The 23,345-nt window shown below is 33.5% G+C and overlaps 1 protein-coding gene across 1 annotated transcript; it reads left to right on the forward strand.

Moving 5' to 3' along the window:
• The first annotated feature begins 15,391 nt into the window (after nt 1-15,391).
• Nucleotides 15,392-16,833, forward strand: LOC134279097 (uncharacterized). Its single transcript, XM_062761453.1, has 5 exons — nt 15,392-15,462; nt 15,594-15,646; nt 16,037-16,271; nt 16,379-16,495; nt 16,778-16,833. Exons 2-5 carry the CDS (start codon nt 15,599-15,601, stop codon nt 16,831-16,833), a joined length of 456 nt encoding a protein of 151 aa, XP_062617437.1. The 5' UTR covers nt 15,392-15,462; nt 15,594-15,598.
• Nucleotides 16,834-23,345: the final 6,512 nt, after the last annotated feature.

Below are 23,345 nucleotides of genomic sequence, written 5' to 3' on the forward strand. Positions count from 1 at the left end.
TGTAAATTTTTATATCGGATTCATAAAGATTCTACTGTAGGCACTAAAATAAATATAGTATTTCCCTTGATTTGTAGTTGGATACGATTTTTATCCAAAGAGATGTGTTATTTTTTTAAACACACGAGATGAGTAACAATCATATCCAACCACAAATGATGGAAGATTCTTTTTATCCCATGTTTAATATTTCACAACTGATATTTTACATATAATATACACTTATTTAATAACTACGAGGTAAGCAGTCAAACTGTTGTCCCGAGGTAGTGTGGAAGACCTGGGAAACTGTTGCCCGAGGCCAAAGGCCTAGGGCAACAGTTCCCCCGTCTTTCCCACTACCGAGGAACAACAGTTTGACTGTTTCACCGAGTAGTCATTGAATAAGTGTTTTATTACATAACCTACTATATAATTATTTAAACTGGAAAAAAAACACATAAAAAATCAATAAAGAGTATTAACAACATTACTCACATACTTATTATTATTTCTATTAATTAGCTGAAAACATAGTATAAAGATTAAATTAATATCTATTATTTAATAATTTAAGTAATACTTAATAAATTGATTGATTGATTGTTTGTGTGTTTTATTTCAATTTAATTGGTTTTATTGCAGATGAATAGTGATGTCGTGATCATCAAAACGCTTGAATATCACGATGACGCTTTAAACAGGCAACCGTTCATTCTGTGGCCCGGTCAACAGTTCGACTGTTTCTTGATCACGAAAAAAACATAAAATAAATCATGAAACAGTTTAAAATACCTAATTACATTTTATGTAGTAGGTTTGGTAATACTGTTAAGTATATAGAACTCCACTTTTATATTTTACTTCATCACGCAAACTCAAAAACCTTTGTAATGTCATGACTGCACTTAGTTCGATGTCCAGGGGGGAAGTTTCGACTATTAATCCAATTCTTAGTTCTTACAACACTGCAGTATAAACCTACAATGTAGGGCTTAAGAATTCTACAAATAAATAAATTTATTGCATACCTATCACTCAAGGACATAATAAGTGCAATTAAGATAAATAATTTGGAAATTTGACTTAACGAATACAGGTAGGTATATTGGCAAAAGTATTGGAAGGTTTCAGAGATCTCAATTCTAAGGTTTCTAAGGTATTGGAGCAGTGCAAGAAAAATCATTCACAGCATTTATATACAATTAACAATTAGAGGGGAAAAATGGCTAACTATATAAAGGGGCAACAGCTCTCAGGGCATTTTGCGTATTAGTTATGTAAACCCACTAATAAGTCAATTGTTTTTAGGGTGCTCTAAAACTTTTCATTTGGGAAAAGGGGTGTAAGTTCTGATAAATAACCATGGTTCAATTATTTACCCAATGCAGACAATGGCTAAATTTTGAAAGTAAGGCCAAAGACCCTTGTTTTGACATTTTGGAGGAATATCAATTCTCAGCAGTTAAAGATGAAGTCATTGTAGATATTAGTCTAGCGAGCCAGTATTATGTTTCATTCTTCCAATAAAGAGGCTGCATTTATCACATTCAATTGTACTTGCATGCATTTGTTGATAAATATTACAGGGTTCCTCAAACCAGGCAAAATTATAGTATGGATTTCTGGCTCTGCTCATCAATTATATAAACAGGGAAGGTCATCAATAGCAGTGAGTGTTAGACCAGGGTGGAGGCTTGGGCTAAAACAAAGAGGGATATAGATTCTGATGGCAAGGGTACGGGGGTTAAAATTTATTAAACTAGTTTAGAAGGTTAGGTACTTGGAGGATCCTCCAACATAATTACTCACACACGGTGGGATCAATGATGTGGGTCAAATTAAGCACATGATTATTGTAAAGAAATAAGTGGGATATTTAATTACTCTCTAGTATCTTCATGAATACTACTCTTACTATATTTTTAGTTTTTTCTCCTACCCTGTATTTCATTGAGATACTCAAGTAATGTTAGAGCAATGTTGCAGGCAAGGAATAGGATAAACTGATGGAAAGCAAAACGGGTACTTCAAATTGGAAGGGGGGGGGGGGGTTATCATGCGTTTCCAATTTATTGGTGAATCAGTACAATATCGTATCACTCAGATGGAACACAATTGTCAGAGTTAGGAAAATAAATTTCCCTCATCAATATTCAGGGGTCTTTTGGGGGTGTTTTGTCAGATGGGTGAAAGCAAAACATTTCCTTGTAAATAACTGCAAAGGCATATTTAGTCCATAGACTTTGGTATTCCTTTTGGCAGAGATAAGTGGTCAGCTTGAAGGTTCCTACCCCCACCATGTGGCGGTGGGCAACCTGAATGTATGTCTGCAAATGCACACATTCCTCATGTGCCCAGTTGTGCCCATATCATCACCTTCAACTTGGTTGTGAAATATGATGTTGACTGTTGTAACGTTGATGTTGACTGTTGTTACGTTGATGTTGATTTGATAATATTTGCATATGTAAATAATTTAAAGTAAAGTGGTGTATATTTAATAAAATGTTGATGTGTCGGTAGCATGATTGTGAAAGCCAACCCAGCATGCTACTTGCCGTTTCGGACGACACATAAAATGTTGTTGTAGGGGGTGAGCCCTAATGTCTGGCGGCCCCAAAGTTGATGTTGATTGTTGAAATACATTTATCTGACCACTGTGGCCAAAATCTGCCATACAATAAACAATAAACTTTTGATGTGTTTCTAATTCTGAACAGATTCATATTAAGCAATGTAGCAAATACAAGCATAGGGCTTATGTTAGTCCATGTATATTATGGATGTCTGGGTAGGATATCCAAAAGGGATTCCTGTCTTTGATAAATACAAAATATCTTATATGAAAAGACACCCCCCCCACCAATCTTTTCGATTTGGGTGCGAGACTAACACTTATCAGTTGAAAAATGTGTATCAACTCTAACCTAAATGACATAGATGGGTGCAGGACTAATCAAAATCAGTCCAACAGTGTGCAAAAAATAACCATGATATATCTCGGGTGGGTTCGAAGAAACAAGTTCGTGTTCCAGGACTTACCACTTATCAGTCAAATGGTGTATGAGAAAAAAAACGTAGTACATCTGGTGGGTGTAATCAACTAAGCAAAATCAGTAAAATTGTATGCGAGACGAAGACTAAATCAAAAAACGTCATGATGTCGGACATAAACATTGATTGTTCCTCCGCACCATCGGACCTTGGCGTATCACACAATTACACTTTAACGCAAAATGTCTCATAGGAAACGAGCCATCAGACTTTGGCATGACCATCGGTCTTTGGCGCACGTAAACACAACGAATCGTTTGGGGTTTGGCGTGCCCATCGGACTTTGGCGTGACCATCGAACTTTGGCGTCGGTAAAGGCAACGAGTCATCGGGGTTTGGCGCAAATCATCGGGTTTTGGCAATTCCATCGGACCTTGGCGTCATCATTGCACTTTGGAGTCTTACATATATACATAAATAGATGAGAATATTAAAAAATGCGCTAAATCAAATATACACTTACATATTTAAAGATCCATTTATATCGTACATGGCAAATAAGTAATACATTTACAGTGTCTGAACTCTTTAGAGGAAACTTTGTAAAACAAAATGAAAGCACTTCATCTCCACTTTAAATTGATTATGAAAAAATGACATACACTGTATGGCGTTAGTCAATAAATTGGTACATTGACAAGGACATTTTTTGCAGAAAGTGAACTTAGCTCTTTACAAATATATTTTTATAGGTCTTAAATTGACTTCCATAAAATCTCTTTAATGAAAACGAAAGATATATTTCATTTCGTTTTTTTACATGTCCGTGCAATAAAAACTTGAATCAAAAACTTACATATTAACACACATCCTAAGGAGAAGTCACACAAATCAGATGTACATTGACATTCTCCTTGACACTGCAGTCCAAAGCTAGGAAATCTGCAGGTTTGACTGCAGTTTATTCCATCATATCCGGGTTTGCACGCTGAAAAGAAAATAGTTATCAAAATTTCAAACTAAAAAATTACAGAAACGTTGAATACTTAATAGGTGAAACATGTACATACTTTTATAAAAGCATATAAAGTCAAAAAGCATACTTTTCCCAATTGTCATGGTACAGATACAATATTAAAAGTTATTGTAGTAGAAAATATATTTTAAATAGATGGCCAGTCTAATTTCTCCGACGAGCCAAAGGAGTTCCTCATTGCATTTTATCTTCCCCAAAGGGATATCATTTAACCTTTCTGACAGGGCGTAATTGAAGAATTCTAAAGCATTCAAACCCTATACCATCAAGTTAATCCGACAGATTTTTGATTGAGGAAAAAAGATAAAGTTAACAGAATCAAGCCGTTTGGTTATTGTAAATGTCTGTGAAGCCCCATTTACACGGTCTGACTTGTAAGATGTGATCTCAGATGTGATTTCAGATCTGACTTCAGTGTTTCATTTACACAGTATGATTTGTCAGACATTAATATTAAAGTTCATTAAAATTTCCATCCAAAATTTTTCTAGTTTACATTTCACAATGGATGATGATAGTTTAATAGCCATTTGTGTTTTAATAAATCTACTTTTTTGATATAGTTCTAATAATCTTTCAGTCTGTTCTGTGTTAAAATTCAGTTCTCTCTTCTGTCCAGCCAATAAAAAATGTCCTCCCAGGATTTCAATAGATAAATCAATATCACATTTTTATTGCAATATACGTTCTCGTATGATTAATTGATATTGATTTATCTCTGGAGAAAAAGTGCAGGAAAAATTTACGTTATTTCTTCTTTATATAGATCAACCTCTCTGACCTTGTCAATGATTGCTTAAAACCATCTGACTTGCCAGACAGAATACAGCATGTCTTTATTCCATCTGAATCCATCTGCATTCATATCTGTTTTATGAGTTTTCCTATTTACACGGTATGATTTGTAGGAAATTGGCAAGTCACATCTTACAAATCGGATCGTGTAAATAGGGCTTGACGGACATTCGCAATAACCGAATCTACTTAATTCTGTTAACTTCATCGTTTTTCCTCAAATATGATTGATTGATTGTATATTGTTTAACGTCCCTCTCAAGAACTTTTCACTCATATGGAGACGTCACCGTATGCCGGTGAAGGATTTCAAATTTTGACCTTTACTCGGCACTCAGGGCCATTGAGCAGTGAGGGATCTTTATCGTGCCAACACCTGCCGCTGACACGGTGCCTCGGTTTTTAGCTCACCTGAGCCAAAGGCTCAAGTGAGCTTTTCTGATCACAATTTGTCCGTTGTCTGTCGTCGTTGTCATTGTCGTTGTCGTCGTTGTCGTCGTCGTTGTTGTTGTAAACTTTTCACATTTTCGACTTCTTCTCAAGAACCACTGGGCCAATTTCAACCAAACTTGCCACAAAGCATCCTTGGGTAAAGGGGATTCAAGTTTGTTCAAATGAAGGGCCACACCCCTTTTCCAAGGGGAGATAATTATGAATTAGAGAAAAATTAATGGCATTTTTAAAAAATCTTCTTCTCGGGAACCACTGGGCCAGGAAAGATGAAACTCATGTGGAATCATCCTTGGGTAGTGTAGATTCAAGTTTGTTCAAATCATGACCCCCAAGGCTAGGTTGGGGCCAAAATGGCCGACCCAAGTTTTACATAGGAATATATAGGAAAAATCTTTAAAAATCTTCTTCTCAAGAACCACTGGGCCAGGAAAGATGAAACTCATGTGGAATCATCCTTAGGTAGTGTAGATTCAAGTTTGTTCAAATCATGACCCCCGGGGCTAGGGTGGGGCCAAAATGGCCAACCCAAGTTTTACATAGGAATATATAGGAAAAATCTTTAAAAATCTTCTTCTCAAGAACCACTGGGCCAGGAAAGATGAAACTCATGTGGAATCATCCTCGGGTAGTGTAGATTCAAGTTTGTTCAAGTCATGACCCCCGGGGCTAGGGTGGGGCTAAAATGGCCGACCCAAGTTTTACATAGAAATATATAGCAAAAATCTTTAAAAATCTTCTTCTCAAGAACCACTAGGCCAGGAGAGATGAAACTCATGTGGAATCATCCTCAGATGGTGTACATTCAAGTTTGTTCAAATCATGACCCCCGCGGTTAGGGTGGAGCCAAAAAGGCCGACCCAAGTTTTACATAGGGATTTTTAGGGAAACCTTTAAAAATCTTATTTTCAAGTACTTCAAAGCTATGATTAGTGATATTAATATGGAATCATCTTCAGGTAGTGTAGATTCTAGTTTGTTCAAACCATGAACCCCTGGGGGGTTAAAATTCAAGCCCCCCCCCCCCAGTAAACTTTCAGTTCTGATCTGATATGTGCTTTTTCCTAGCCAATGTGCTCAGGTGAGCGCTGTGGCCCCTGGGCCTCTTGTTAAGGTCTCATCCGAAAGACCCGCAACTTTCACTTCAAAGTTCGAAGGGCATGGCGAAGGAACAGTTGCTACTCAGTTTAACGACTAGGTCAGTCGCGGCCGAGATACGAACTCACGACCTCCCGATCACGGAGCGAGCGCTCTACCGACTGAGCTACCGTGAACGGTATGAGATCACATCTGAAATCATATCTTACAAGTCAGACCGTGTAAATGGGGCTTAAGAAACTACATTTTCCCGGTGTGACAAACAAGGAAAAATCAGATATTCAACGCATGCGTGGGCAAGTGAGAGAACAACAGAGCAAAGTTTTCGAGATCATAGACCAAAATAGACTAATGAGTTTCTGTCGGTTGTAGAATAAATGTTAGGAGTTTTATTGCTTACTGTCTTAATTTCAGTTTCAGTTGTTATCCATTGACGTTAACAGAGTTGGCACAATGAAAGCTCTATCTTGATGTGACGTTGTTACGCGTTAATATTACTGTCATGGTTTGTTGAAAACCTTTTAAATGTTCTTTTGTGAAAAAATTTAAAACAAACTGCACCGCAACGCGTTGTTGTCTTTTGATTCACTTATGCAATTCAAACCTAGACCCAATAAGCCATAACATGCTTGCAAGAAATTCATACTGACTTCAAATATGCAAAACGATGTTAATACCCAGTGCATCGATTTGTACTACAAAATGTTCACAAACCTAACATCATCAATATTCACGTGTTTATTGGCGTTTTAAAAACTTTTCCTACGTAAAGTCATACATTTCATGGTTAAGTAGTTGTGAGCACCGATTTAAGTGCACAGTAACCAAATAACACCCCTGACCAGTTTTCATAATTCTTGGCCATACAGAAAAAATTATTTCGCATACTTCCTATTTCCCTTTGTATTATGTAATTAAATGAACAAGTCTTACGTTTGCATTTTAAGTTTGTAGAATCCCATGAGAATCCAAAACAGCACTCAGCTCCCGTTTTACTATGCAAAAAGGTAATGAATTAGATCAATATTTCATTATTACCATTTTAATATATCGTAAAACTAATTGATTTAAAAAGAACATACCCTAAACACTCTGATAGTGCACGGTTTTGAAAAAAAGCAGTTATTATCAATTTCCAGACAAGAAAATCCATTTTAATCACAAGTTAGATGCTGTAATTAAAAATGCTGCATCTTTAGCCTTGATATAGAATGATATATATATCCTTATTGATACTAAAAAGAATTATTTCCGCACAGGATTGAAAGAGATCGATTAGATCTGTCGCACCATGTTTTGTCACTTTTACAGCATATCTGACACACATTAGTGCAATTCACTTCCGAGCTAAATTAGACCGATAGATCAGATTTTCAAAAACTTCCTGCATTTAAACGAACACATGTGTTAAATTAGTGGAGATTCACATAACTAATACTCGAGGTGTAACTTAAAACTAGATCATAAGTTAATTGTAATCTCAAGTTCCCTTACATGCTGAGTACTATTTTAATGTAAATAATAATACTTATGAAATATTTGTTCCAAGTTGTACTAAAAGCATTAAAATGATTGAAGTATATGTATGAGAGGGAAAAAAGGGCTCTTTTCTGAAAAGAAAAAAAAAATTGGTCTACCCAGCATGAGTTCTTTAAAAGATACATAATTTATTTAAATAAGTATATGTACATGTATCAGTAAAACTTGTCGTTCAAACGGACAATCTGTACATTTTTGCCTCCTTAAGAAATTTGATTTGGATAGTAGCATACTCATTAATAATACGTATAAAAACCGTTCACAAGAAATATTCAAAAAAAGTAGGGTTAAGGTTGTTTAAAAAGATTGTTGATAAAATTTATGAAATCATCCTCGAGAAAAAAAAAAACTGATAAGAAAATGGCCAACACCTGGAAATTGAACATCAAAATTAAGGGAATTGAGGCTATTTTAGCTTTCTTCATTTCTGTTTTGTTGCTGTGGGTGATAACTCTAAAAAAAAGAAGACCAAAGCTCTGAATAAAGTTTGCGCCGTTTATTGTTGAGTTTCCTATGGTGGCATATTTATGCCATCCACATAACTTTTTGTCAACATAAGATATCACGTCATGTCAAGATAACTTTCGCGTCAAGTCATGATAACTTTCTGATTTGTCGTCAGACACCGACTTTTATCTTGTATAGTCAAGATAAGCTATCATATTTTTGCGATAGCAATCTCGCCACAACGAGATAATTTATCTTGTATCGCGATTAAAAGTTATCTCGTCTTGTCAAGATAGCTATTGCAACAAAACACGATAGCTTATCTTGTCTTGACAAGATATAAAGTCGTTGTTTGTGGACAAACCAGAAAGTTATCATCACTTGACGAGATAGTTATCTTGACTTGACATGATATGCTATGTTGACAATATGCCACCATAGTTTCCAGCTCAAAAAGAAAAAAAACACATAAGTTCAAATATAAAATATAAATCGAATATGCAAAGTTGTTTAATTCAATTTCATATCGATATTGCTTAAATAATGCATTTAGTTCCACCTTTTGATCACGACAGATTTTTAAAATATAACACGTTTACAGAAAGAAAATTGAAATATTAGGAGAAACATATTTGGTATTTTATTTAAGAATTTAAATTTACCATCTTTTTGTCAAAGTTAAGACAAACGGCGTTTTAAAGAACCTTGTTGTATGAAAGTCCAGTTTCACAAACCTAAATTATATAAGATACTTCTGGGAACCTAATTTTTGAAGATTCCAGTATTATGCTGTGATAAGGAATGCAATCGTTAAGTTTTACATAACTGTGTATGTTTTGCTGAAACTATTGAAGTTGTTTTCGAATTGTTTCCGCAACATTGGTTTTCAAAATTGAAATTAATTTAACACCAGTGTAACGATACTTATTTAAGTGACAGTACGGCGCCTCTCATCAAAAACAGATTTGTTAAAATTTTCCGGTACGATTTGGAATCTTTTACTAATGAATGTATACATTTTTAGAAAATTACAATTTTCCTAAGATTCCCAATGTCGAGAATTCAATCTCGGGCTGAGGCGGAAATGGGTATCCATATAAAAGTGAACTTCTTTGCTCTTTACATATATATATATATATATATATATATATATATAAAGCACATTTTACAACAACTCTTAAACTAACATAACTGCCCTAAATGAAGTAATATTAATATAGAAAGCACAAAGAAATTCACTTTTACATGGATACCCACTTCCGCCCCGGCCCGGGGTTGAACTCTCGACCTTCGGAATCTGTCTCCTAGCAGTGCAGGAACAGCGCGCTAGACCGCTCGGCTATCTAGGCAAGTCAAAAAACTTGCTTTCGTTGCCGATGGTATTCTCGCGGCGCTGCCCTACACTATACACGGTCATTGAGAATAGAAGTGAGATACAGTTATTTGGACATTAGTTTTAACAGAGGATTGTTACCAATACACGTTGTAATGAAATTAATTATTATTTATAAAGCACATTTAACAACAACTCTAAAACTAACATAACTGCCCTAAGTGAAGAAATATTAATATTCCGGGGCGGAAGTGGGTATCCATGTTAAAGTGAATTTCTTTGTGCTTTCTATATATATATATATATATATATATATATATATATATATATATATATATATATATATATATAGAGAGAGAGAGAGAGAGAGAGAGAGAGAGAGAGAGAGAGAGAGAGAGAGAGAGAGAGAGAGAGAGAGAGAGAATAATAAATATTAGTGGCTTTCTCGGCAACAATATATTTCTAATAATTCCAAGCATACGATGCTCATTTTACCAAACTATTGTTTTATTGTACTTTTACTTATATTACATAATTTGCTGTAAAATTATTTAATCAAATAGGCCGTTAATTACATTATTTACAATTATTACTTGATTAAAACAATGTAGCAAAAGGGACAGGTTCTAGAACCTATTGAGATCGGTGATTGACGAAAATAATTTGCACTTTTGCTTTTTAATCGGTAACCACAACTTGTCTCTTTTATATCATTTAAATCTAGTTTTGATAGAATAATTCAGTGATGACATTTTATGAAATAACTAATCGATTATTTGTTGTCAGTTTCATTAAAATTTGCCAGTAGCTTAGATCCGCCAACCGGAATAGCCACCATATTCACATTGATGCTATTCCATGGCTGTGTTTAGAAAATTGAAGTAGACTTTTAAATTTACGACACATCAGACATAGGTGAATCCTTTTTAGGGTCAGTAGGCATGTTATGTAGATTTGCCGAACGAAGGTCATTTTGTGCGCACGTGCTTGCAAGAGCGGCCACGTGTAACACGTGAAATGGCCAGTATAATGGATATTGCCGTTACTGTTCTAGTTTTGATGAAAAGTTCTGAAACACATGATGTTAGGATATATTTGTAGTATAGACAAGACGACATGATCAAAATAGCAAGATCTCAAGTGCATGCATGTGCCCTTTGCTCTAATTGGCTGACACTAAAATCTTATTATCTTTTTTTTCATTATCCTTTGAAATTTTGAACATAGTCATACATTATGAAGATCTACAGCATGATGTGTAAGAATTATCATGAAAGCATGCGCATTCACTTGTGTTGCAATCTGATTGGCTGAAACTTCAAATGCCTATAACTTTCTTAGTTTTCAACAAAACGGGATGAAATTTAGAATATGAACAGGTATAATGCTATTAATGATATCGAATTTCTACATTATAATATTGTTAAAACTGAATGCACGAACATGGTATGTGTGCACGTGCGCGCGCAAAATACGTAAATTGACGAATATATTTGAAAAACAGTAGCATGTATAATTTAAAGATTTTTTGTTGATTCTTACGATATATATATGTTAATGGTTTAGACAACATGCCATGATCACATCGCATATGCATCCACGTGCACTGTTCATACAAATGTATTTTGAAAAATGTTTTGCAGGAATTAAGAACAAAAAGGAGTTGGGGAAACTTTGGGGAACATCTGTAGTCCCCGTTACAATTTACACAAGTTATAATATGTAAATATATAATAGTTCGTAACTTTTTCTAATTCGGACAAATGGGCCTTCGGACTAGTGGGCCGTCAGACTTGTAAACCTTCGGCCTAGTGGGCCGTCGGACTAGTGAACCTTCGAACTAGTGGGCAGACCCGATTTTCATCACAACATTTAATTTCATATTTGGAAGTTCACGGTTACTAGATGTAAAATAACTGTTTAAGAGTGAAATATTGTCTATAAATATGTAAAATTCCTTTACTAATTGGAGCAAGTCATTTAATTACCAGATATGAATGCGGCGTGTGATCAGGTCACTTATGACCGAGGCATGGCTTTTGAAAAAACTTCATACAGGTATGCAGATATTTGCCCTTTATAGGTTTATATAATAGAGAGATTGCACAATTATATATAATTTCAATGAAATCAGCATGCATGTATATAATTAATTAAACACAGATACATTTATTTATTTTGTTTCAACGCAGATACTGCATTATGCTGCACTATAACTGCATTATAGAACATAGTGTGATCGCATATCCAACTACACATTGCCATTTATTTACTGATAGCACAAAGATTTAATTCAAGTGCAGATCTAGAAACTCAAAGAAACTTTTTTTTTCAATATTCAAACTCGACACATAGCATATACAATAAAACTTAAGATAACTGAGCTTTTATTTGATAAATAATGCTTTTGAATGTTGAGATATTTTCATTTTTGATGAAAATGGATGAACCTGCCCAGTCGGAAAGCCACAGACGGGGATTGGTCATTATCAGAGATTTTTACGGTCCAACGGAAGACCTACTCGTTGCTTGCAACAAGATCTGTTCTAGTTTATGATTATCGTACATCTTGTATTTCTCAAATTTTGAAATACTTTGTTTATGGAGACAGATTGATAAACAGTAGTATTTTTTTTCACATCTGATGCCGAAAACGTTATTATTTTTAGTCAAACATTTTCTTTACTTAGCAAATGGATCGATAAAGATTTAAACCTTTGCGGATCAGTTATGCATGGATGATCGGATAACCTAGTTCAAGTTAATTCTTGCCTACTTTTATCGTAAGCATTTAAATGCGAACAAGGTATCCAAGGTAAGACAATTTTTGTCAGTTTTAGTTTTCGTTTTCATTTTGAACATGTTGAAGTTCTATCATTTACTTGTTGCAACTGAATAACGAAATTTTAAGATATTTCATTTTTTAATTTAGCTACGCCATAAAATAAATATAGTTTGACAAACTAACAGAAAAGAAATAATTGCCATCCAACGCATTTGTTTCAAGGACCCCTTTCTCCACGACATATTTTTAACAATTTACATGAATTTTAAAAACTATTACATATGACATCTTATAAACATTTTTCGATTGTTTATATACTCTATAAACATGAGGGATAACGTTTATCGTCATTTTTTAGACTCTGTTACAGCTTAACATTCGTCCTGATTTGTGACCATTTGTTGTTTTTGTGAATAGATTTGAACAGAATGGGTGAAATGCGCATGTCAAGATATAATATGTTCTCGTATCATTCATCACAATGTTCACCAAGCGAGAATCAAAGTACAAATGTAATCATGGGATTTTATAACCTCAAGGAATGTATTTTTAAGTACATTATTATTACTTTAAAGCCACTGATTTAACTATTTTTAGAAGCGAAATCTAAATTGTTATATCAAGAACGTAGACACACTAAAAAATCTTGATATGAAAGGACACACGAGTTCACGCAGATAAACAATAATTTGGAAAGGCACTATATTGGGATTTTCAAATATATATATATATATATATATATTTAAAATATTAAGTGTTTTCACTTGAATTGAGCTCACGATTTTAAGAGCTTTTTTAACATGGGGTGTGGCTAAAAGTGAATAAGAATTGGATGTAAACGTAAAACCTGAAATTAGGATATGCTCTTCTTATTTTCATGTAAAGTTGTATTCCCTGAAATTCATAAAAAAAAAAATACATGCATCAAAGATTAAACATTTGCGAAATTTGGACATTTGAGTTTTTGTTAGTGTACCAATTAAGAGACCATTTGCACATTGTCCTTTCAAACTACAATATAAAATATATGCAAGCAAGCGCATACTAACCTTTATAAATCATGCATGGATAATATTCTATGTAAAAAGTGACTGATCTTTTTCATGTTCATAAATAAGTAAATTCTGTAAGCACGAGTGAAAGAATTTGGTCTCTATCTGGAAGAAATCTAGAGGTAATTGCTTGTAATAACCATGTAAATCTGCTTATTGGTCATAAATAGAGAAGACTTTCAAAGATTTACATTTGACCTACTTTGAATACCTATATAGTTTACATATAATTTTTATAATTAACTTAAGTTCACCCTGGGGTGTAAACTAAAACAAAGTACCCTGAAGATTGAACAGGGTTAATGTTTAATTTAACCATGATATTATATGTTCAGATATATTGATGTATACATTGTATTTATCCAACATTTAAAGACAGGTGATACAAACAAATAATGGATCGGTAAATAATTTTTGCCCTATTTCATTACAAATGATGCAAACAACAAATTTGAATTTCTAGAATATAAAGAAATTGTAAACATGTGATGTTCAAAAGTGTGTCTTTCCTAAACCATCCTTGTTAATCAATACAAATATTTTTCACTTGAAATAAAGCATTTTTGTGACAATTTGAACAAAAAATTAAAAATAACGCACTTACGCGGTGAAACATTCATTTTACTCATTTAAACATGACCCAAATTGTTATTTTCATTTTTTTTTTTACATAAGCTTTAATTGTTTGTATCATCTGTCCTTTATAAGATACTGAGTAGTTTAACGGTGATGTAACTCCAATTTATGATAAAACTTGGCCCAACATGGCACGTAAATAAATGTACAATGTTTTAATCATTTTCTCTAAAGAGCAGAGTGTTTATATAAATTTGGAAAGAATTTGCCTACAAAGAAGGTTGTCAAAGGTGTAAATTAATATTAAAATTTGACTAACTAAGTCGCACCCTGGTGCCTTATTTGATTTGTTCCCATCTCGACTTAACTGTAAAATTTAGCATTCCCTTAGTAAGCTCTCAGGTGAATTAAGGTGATGAAGATTTATTTGTTTTTTTTTTTTAAATACTTGGTATTGCATGTATTATTTTTTCACTGTATTCATTAATTTCTGTTAAATTCAGTCTAAAAATCTTTATCATTTAAATTCTTATATCAACCCTGTAATAATATTTACAAAAACTATAATTCCCATTTCGCCTTAGTACCTTTTAACTTTTTATTATCTGTATTTCACAGTTAAGGCTAAATGGGAACACACCCCTTATTCGTTTACACAGAGGCCACGGTATTCATGCTTTAAGTAGTGGGTTCAGAGCTAGCGCTAGCTCATAAGCATATAACAGTGTGACTGTTTAGTGTGTAAGGTAAAGATTTTTAAGATTGTATTAATTTAAATGATTTTTGGTTTTAACCCTCACTTTGCTACGTCATGTTACTAGAGGATATATGGAATCTATTTTCAAACCATAATTTCATTTTAATTTGTGTAATTTTAGAGTAAAATATCTAGTTATGTTTTGAAGAAAAGTATATATTTTACACTTTAATTATTTTTGATTTGTCGAAAATCATTTGTTCATCCATTCATAAAGGGGTTTTAATGCTCAAAATGATAATGGCTGTGGCGTAAGAGAGATAACGCTTGTTAGCTTTAAAAAAAACCATAAAGGTAATATTTTTAATTCAAATTTAAATGGCACGTTCGGGTTTGCATTGAATACTTAAGTGTCGTTTCCAGTGAAGTAACACATTTGATCAAAACTTCGTAAATTGCATTTAGATCTGTCCAGAGATTGGGAACTTTAAAATTTGTAATCAGATTTGATTGGGCAATTAAAACGTTTGAGAATACGAAAGTAATGTTTTCAATATATCTTCTATAGGGTTTGTATGGGTGCGTGCTTGAGGGTGTATGTGAGGGTGTATGGGTATAGGTGTGTGGGTGACCTTTGAAAGACGTAATAACGACTGCAACGAATACAAAAATATCTTGGTAGGTCAAAGCTCTTTATTAAGAGAAAAATGAATGCAAAACAGTTAATGAAAGAAATCTATGTTCAATAAAATTACAAGATTTTTATTTCAAGGCCCATTGTTTAATAGTAAGTTATGATCGATTTTCAGCTAAAATGAAGATGACAGAAATGAAACTTCTTTTTATCATCTTTGTAGCAGCAGTAAGTACATAATTTGGAGTTTGTCAATTTTATCTCTCGACATTATTTAGATTTAAAGAATAAACATCAATAAGCATAAGATTTGCCATTTAAACGATTTTTTACATATACATGTACTGATGTATATGTATATATATAGTGTAAATTACATTTTTGAAAATTAAGGTTCTACTGTATTTTTTCTATTTTAGTTTTCGCAAGTACCTGATTTCACATTGAATATTTTTGTTTTTGAGTTATGAAATGTTTTTTTATGAAAAAGGTCTGTAAAATGTATTAATGATTAAATCTTTTCTTGAATTCAAAAATACAATTTTGTATTTCTGATAAGTATTATAATTATTCGTAAGAAATAAATGACTGCATTTACATGTATCTTTATTCTTAAAGAAGATTGGTCATATCAAGACACAATGTATAGCATCTGTTCCTACAATTCGCTACGTACCTTCATGCCCCAGTGATGAAGAATCGTGGCGAAAAGCCGAATTACAAAAGAACTGCCAAAGTTTAGCCGAAATCCAGACATGTGTTCAAGATTCTTCTAAATTTAAGTATCACTGCCTTGTGAATACCTTTTTGAATGCAACTTTAGAGGTGTGTGCACCAATTCGGTTTCTCACAGGTAACACCTTCTTATAATCATCATTATTAGATTTGCTCAAAATATGTTTATCAGGGCACTGAAGTTACAATAACAATTGCCTATTCAAGTACTATATCTTTTCATAGGTTATTGTGCCGATTTCAATATCCAGGAAAGTAAAGTAACGGAGAATTACAATATTGATTGTACAAAGCTAAGGCCTGCATGTCCTCCTAGATATGAATCTACAGAGATCTATAAATGTAGGTTCCTTTCATTGGCAAGTTTAGCTAATTTGAATAAGCTCAAATACCGGTTATCAAATTCATTGAAACTAAATGATTGTTGAATTGAAATAAGAATGCATTTTATCATTTCAAGACCAATCCTGCTATAAGCTGAAGGAAAAATATATCAAAATTGAAAATTCTTCTGAATTATCTGACTACAGTACCTTGGAAGTCTCCACAACTTCAATTTATGTACACAGACAACTTGAAACAGGGTTTGTATTATAATTTGTAAATGAAATATTTGAAACACAGTGTTTATCTGCAGTCTCAAAGAAAACTTTGTTAGTTTTGTATCTAGATCAGTTTAAACCGTTGCTTTAAAATAAGGAAGTTCGTACTGAAATCTACTATAATTTTAAGCAAATACATACCGAACTAACCGAACACAAACGAATACCAGAGCAAACCCAACGCACTCTGTGTTCGCTCGTGGGCTGCCTCGTGTCCGCTTTTAAAAACTTTAAGACCGTTCTGAGTGTGTCATGGGTGCACTTCGTTTTTGCTCCGTGTTCGCTCTGGATCTCCTTTCGCGAACCCGGTATACCCTTTCGGAATCGTTTTTCGCCAGGAAGACTCTCCCCTTTTACAGTGAAAGCTGTCTAATCCGACATGCACTGGGAGATAAATTCTGTGTCGGAATAGATAGGGCGTCGGATTACACAGTGTAGAAAACTAGGAAAATACTAAAATGGGAAAGAAACTCAACGTCGGAATTGACAGTGTGTCGGATTAGACAGTTTTCACTGTATATGCACTAGGCAAAATTGCTAACGCATCATCCAAGAGAATAAATATTTTACTTTTGAAATCTTGTTTATGATCTATGTGATATATGATTATGTTACTTTGATAAAACAGAAGGCATATAAATGCCAAAGCTTATAAATACCTACATGTTTATTGAAGCGTTTCCAATTTATAGAAGAAGGATATTGAGATAACGAGCAGTAACTTAAAGTCCATCAAACAATACAAAATAGGAGCAGAGCAAACACGGACCTCCGAAACATCAGAGGTGGGATCAGGTGCCATGGAGGAGTGAGCATCCCCTGCTTACCGGTTACACCCGCCTTGTGCTCCTTGTCATGGTCGGGAAATAACAGGAAAATACGTCGTTAATTCAGTTTTAAATATTAGACTAACAATTAGTATGAAAAACGTCAGTCAGCATTTGATTCAATGATAAATTTTATTTGCTGATGTATCGACCATAGAACTTACGAAATGGTGACTTTAAACGAGACTGCTGATATTCTTGTTTCATCAACTTGCTTGTCAATAATTTACCTTGTTTTAGAAATTGCTCATACGTAGAGCATGCTCTTGCGTATCGAATCAACTGAGATATAAATACTCCGTATGTAGGTGCTAAAGGTATATTGCTGCATAAGTAAGGAAAGTTGACGATAGAAAAGTTAAAGTCATCACCTTTATCATAAAGCTTGGTTGTTAGATTACTAATAACTTCTTTTAAAATAAACTATCCAAGTATGAAACAGATGTATCAGACTCTGTGGTATCTTTTATCTCAAGCTCACCAGGATATATCGCATCGACGTAGGAATAGAAATTACCATTGTTAATTGACAATACGTCGTCGAGATATCTAAATGTCCAGTTGAAGGCCACAGCAACTGTTTTCTTCTTTTCACGCATCAGATTTTGCACAAATTCTGCTTCATATGAATATAAAAATATGTCTACTAATAATGGAGCGCATTTGGTAAACATGGGAATTTAATAGAATGTTGGAAGACCTGGTTTCCGAAACCCATATAGTTATTGTAAATCAGAAACTCAAGCATCTCTTAGATGCCAACAACAGAGTACTTTTGCAATCAGAATGTGTTTTAAGAAAATAATTTTGTAAATGACGAATGACCAGTTAAGTAAATTTACGAGTTCGATTTTTATTGAAAAAACAGCTGTCAGTGATATAAAAAAAATCTGGTCTTTAATTTATTGTGGGGAATAGTTGTGTATAAGGTTGAAAAGGCGTAAGTTTTTAAGCTGTTGATTTTGTGATTTCAAATTGTCCAAAAGTTCTTTGGAATTTTTGAGTATCTACATCTGATTCACGCCACTTCTTGAATATATTGTTGAACAGTACTCTTGAAGTTTTCCCTTCACTACTGTCCATATCTTGGTGAGGAGTAAAGAAAGTGGCTTCGTTGAACATTTACTGGAACCCGCAATGTGTCTTTGTTTTGTAAGGATTTTTAAAAGGTTTTAGAATACAATATATATAGAGTAGTTCAAATTCATTTTGGCTCTGTGGAATATTAATAATATTAAAAACTGACAAATGATTTTGAAGAATTTTTTCCTCAGAAAGGGAAGTATGGGCATAAATAGGATTGCCACTTGTAGAATTAAAACTAAGTTTTTCTAAAATACAATTTATATAATGAGCCTTACAAACGAAGACAATGTTGTTACCTGCTTTGTCGACAGGGACCAGTACGTACTGCTCATGTAATCTATCTAATTCTTTTTTAACTTCTGAATTATTAAAAACACAGAAGGATAAGATGGTTTTCATATTGTCCCTCAATCTTTTAATACGTGACTTTAACATGGATCTGATACATTTAATTCATTCTGACAATGTGTCAACGTCTCTAAGGTCCTCTTTATTAACTATATTGACGTCCCCTGCATGTAATAACATGTCCAGCAGGACTATAGTTATAGGGCGAAGAAGAAAATAAACACGATGGACACGTTGGAGGATTATGTTTCAGAAACTCGGTATCCAGGCCATGAGAGTTTTTTTTTTTTTTTTGTAATTGAAAAGTTTAGAAGTAAAAAATACAAACCGTGTCTAATCCACTTTGAAGTACTTTAAAAAATTTTAAATTTTTTTTTTTTTTTTTTTTTTTTTTTTTTGATGTGTGTGTGTGTTTGTGTTCTTTACATTTGTAATAATTTAGCCCCACAAAGTTACACCATGTGCGGCGTTTGACGCAAAAAGAGCGTTTTAAAGCCGCTAGAATGGCGTCTACGGGTTGTGTGGGGTGTCTTTAGACAAATCTGTAAAGAATGAAATATATAAAAAAGATTGTGAATTCCTTTCATGAAAAATTGTTGTTGATAGATTAACAAACATTAAAATGTTCACAATAGATGATCACGGCATTAAGTTAGCAGAATACAATAAGTTGAAAATTAATTGTTTCACAATACTGGGTCAACCAGAAGTTAAGTGGATTGGGTATTTATCCGGATGCCATAGGCAAACGTCGGCCTACACATGCGCAAGAATGCTACAGAGTTTGTCCCTAAGACAACTTTTCATTCAGAATCATTCGCCTTATTCAATTCAGAATATGCCATTCATTGGAAAACCTTGATTTTAGATATTATGCATATCGTATTTATATATTCATTGGTGGATCTGAATATCTCTCTTATACTGCGATACATACACTTTCATCTGCAAACTAAACATTGATTCTATGGCACAAGCGTTTTAAAAAGTAGGAAGAACTTGCAGTATATAGATGTATAACTTTACAGCTTGAATTGAAAACTTCATTCAGCGATTTGTTCTACTTTTAAAAATACAAAACAAAATCATCACTGGCATCAGTTTGTGCAACAAGGCTTGCAAAATAAATTTATCTACAACATGCCAAATACAGTTTGATAAAGACCTACAGCAATGTTTCCATGTGGAGGAGGGGGCATCTCCAAAACAAATCTGCGTGCTATAATGCTTTGCTTCACGTACACCATCAGATCAATTTTCCAATAATAGATTTCTTCCGAATGAATTCAGAACAGATGTCAAGTCCAAGCCGTTATGGGTCACATGTATCAAAATTTTTATAAATGGCAATATCATAGGCTAATCGGAGATTAAATGAAACAATTTTGCTCTATATGAAAGCACTATTAGTCAAAGAAGGCAGATCATTGTAGAAATGTGAACGAATCTACAAGAATATTCACTAAACCTAGAAATTTTCTTTAATTAAATTTCGGTTAGAAACACATACATGCATATCATGCATATGGTCCACGTATTGTCCCTTTTTAGAGGACGCAACTTGTTTCATTTATAACCGAGGGAGTACTGTGGTAACCTCACAAACCACCTTTATCGATCAAGAATTTCATAGCAGGGCAAAAATGGTGCGCAGTGCACATCTGGATATTGGTTTTCGGACAAGAAAGTCGATCAAGGACATTTAATGACCCCATGACATTGTCAGTCCCACTGTTTTTAAGATAATGACATACCATATATACTAGTACTGATTCCGCAAATGTTCAATTCAAAAATAAGAATTACCACGTGGCGCGTAAGCAATTTTGTCCAGTGTTTTCAAATACAAAAGTGGAATCGTGGAAACGATCATTGATCATGTTGTTGTTTTGCTGCGATCGATAGATATAAAATGTACCTGTAAAAAGGGACATTATAAGGATCGTTGATGAATTTTAAAACATTCGACGAAGAAATATTATTCATTTTCTTTATTTTTTTCGCGCTCGATATTGTATTTTTTAATTTAGAACGCTAAAAAAAGAATAAAGGGTGTTGAATTTATTTTTAATGTATCGGATTAAATACAAGTGAAACTGTCGAGAGCATCTGAACAAAGACCTTTAAAATTAATGCCTAAAATACTTTTATAGCGAGCGCAGAGAGCTCAATAGACTAACGTGTAAGAACAGAGGAAATTCGGAATTGTACATACGTCAAGCAAATTTTGTTTTGAAACATTCCCAGAATTCCTGCACTACTGAATGTCCTTTGCGCGAATAAATAAATAAATAATAACGAAAAGCTTATATATATCAGGCTTTCAGTTTGTAGAAATCTTTCAAAGAAACAAGAAATAACTCTGCAATGTTTTTCGACAAAAATTGCACTAGTTCTATAGTTTCAAATAGACGCTCGGCTTTCTCCGTAAGCTCCGACGAGCTTTGTGACGTTGTATGACGTCACGGCTAGTCGGGATTTCTCGTGCGGCTTGACGTTCGAAGTGGCTGATTAATTTTTTAAGTGTTTTTGATGGTACTGCGCTCGCCCCAACGGTCACAGCGTAAAACATATATTCCAGTTGTTTTGCTAAAAAGTACTGTAGATAACTAGATTTTTGCGATATCTTATTTTCGCGAGATAGTCATTTACTCTTAAGACTTGAACAGTGAGATGGTACTTTTTTACAAATCAATTGAGACTGGTTGTACACGTAATATGTAAAGTTTTATTTATAGCAGTTTTCACATTCATAATACATATTTTTATATATTTGTTATAGGCTTCGGAATTCTTAAGGTTTCTGTCAGAATCAGAGTTGTATTAGAATATAATAAATTTGCTCTGGGTATTTTCAAATAAAAAATTTTAAAAAAGTTTTTGTAAATGTGTTCTTTTACTGGTTCATGACCCCATCCCCACCCCTGTACATACATGTGCACACACAAATGATATGTTTAATAATTCTTTAGCAAAAAATATTTATGGATATTTAAACATAAATAAATATTGGGGAAATAAACAACACAATCACAACCTTAACGAAATAATCATTTTTGGCAAATGGGGTGGCTGGTGGGTTCGAAAAAAAATCAGACAGTGTTATAAAATAAAATTATTAAACGAGAAAATGTCATGTAAATGAAATTTTCAGCAATAAATACCATTTTACATTGTATAAGATCAACGCTTTAGATATTTTATCCCCATTGATAGGATATGTTTGCCGTGTTGATTAATTTGTGAAAGTTTCTTTAGTGAGTATTTTAAAATCGCTGAATTTCTTCTCGTGAAAAATAAAATACTCAATTTTTATGGAAAATCGCTAAATTTTTCTCTCGCTAAAAATTCCATTTACAAGGTATGTATTTTAACAGTGTATGAATATTTAAATTTTTCTATTCAACCTATTTGTAGTTCACAGTTGATTCTATTCCACAAACACACTCATTCTCCCAACACGAACACACACCGACTATGGTAAAATATTCAAACATTGTGTGTAATTTTTAAAAAATCATATTTTTAGGGCTCCTACAGTAGCATTAATTGGAATGGGAACTGCCTTGGCTATATTTGTTTTCATCAGTATTTCCTATGCTGTGTTCAAATTACGCAAAAGATTAATATGTAAGTGATTCAGAAGGAAGATATAAGCAAGACATTATAAAATTATGTGGTATATTGAAATAAACATCAGTATGACTTCATGCATATCATTATGAAATCTAAAGATCTTATTTAAGAATTTTTTAATTCTGTTAGCTAAATGTGCAAATTTACGTCATAAAGTTGAGCTTGAAAACCTATAATGAACTACCTCCATTCAAATAAATTGTCAGAGCGGAATTTTATTACACATATTCGTATGCATTGTTTCATGAAATATATTTCAAAAATTTACAGCCCATCAAATGTCAAGGTATGATACAGAAGACGCAGGTAAGTAGCAGACCTTTTTCCGATTATCTTGCATGTACATGATTCATTTAAATCAGTACTCGTGCAGCAATGTTAAGGCTTCCCAAAGCTGTAAATGCGTTCAAAATGCAACACTGCACTGCACGCTAAATTTGGATTTTTATTTGTAAGTTCGTTGGCCTTTTAACACAATTATTATTAATTAACTGTCTCAAAAATAAACTTGTCGCAACATCGTGAACCCAAAATAATAAGCAAGGGAAAATTTATACTATTACTCTAATACAAAATATTTCACAATAATTTAAATTTACGGACAAATTTGAGAGTAGTTTCAAATTAATAGAGTCTTATGCATTTAAACAAAGCCATCGCACATTTTTTCCAAGCAAGATTAAATTAGAGGCC

Source organism: Saccostrea cucullata, unplaced genomic scaffold, assembly GCF_032062105.1.
Source record: "Saccostrea cucullata isolate Sc308-1 unplaced genomic scaffold, CSIRO_AGI_Scuc_v1 ctg1317, whole genome shotgun sequence".
NCBI classification, from domain to species: Eukaryota; Metazoa; Mollusca; class Bivalvia; order Ostreida; family Ostreidae; genus Saccostrea; species Saccostrea cuccullata.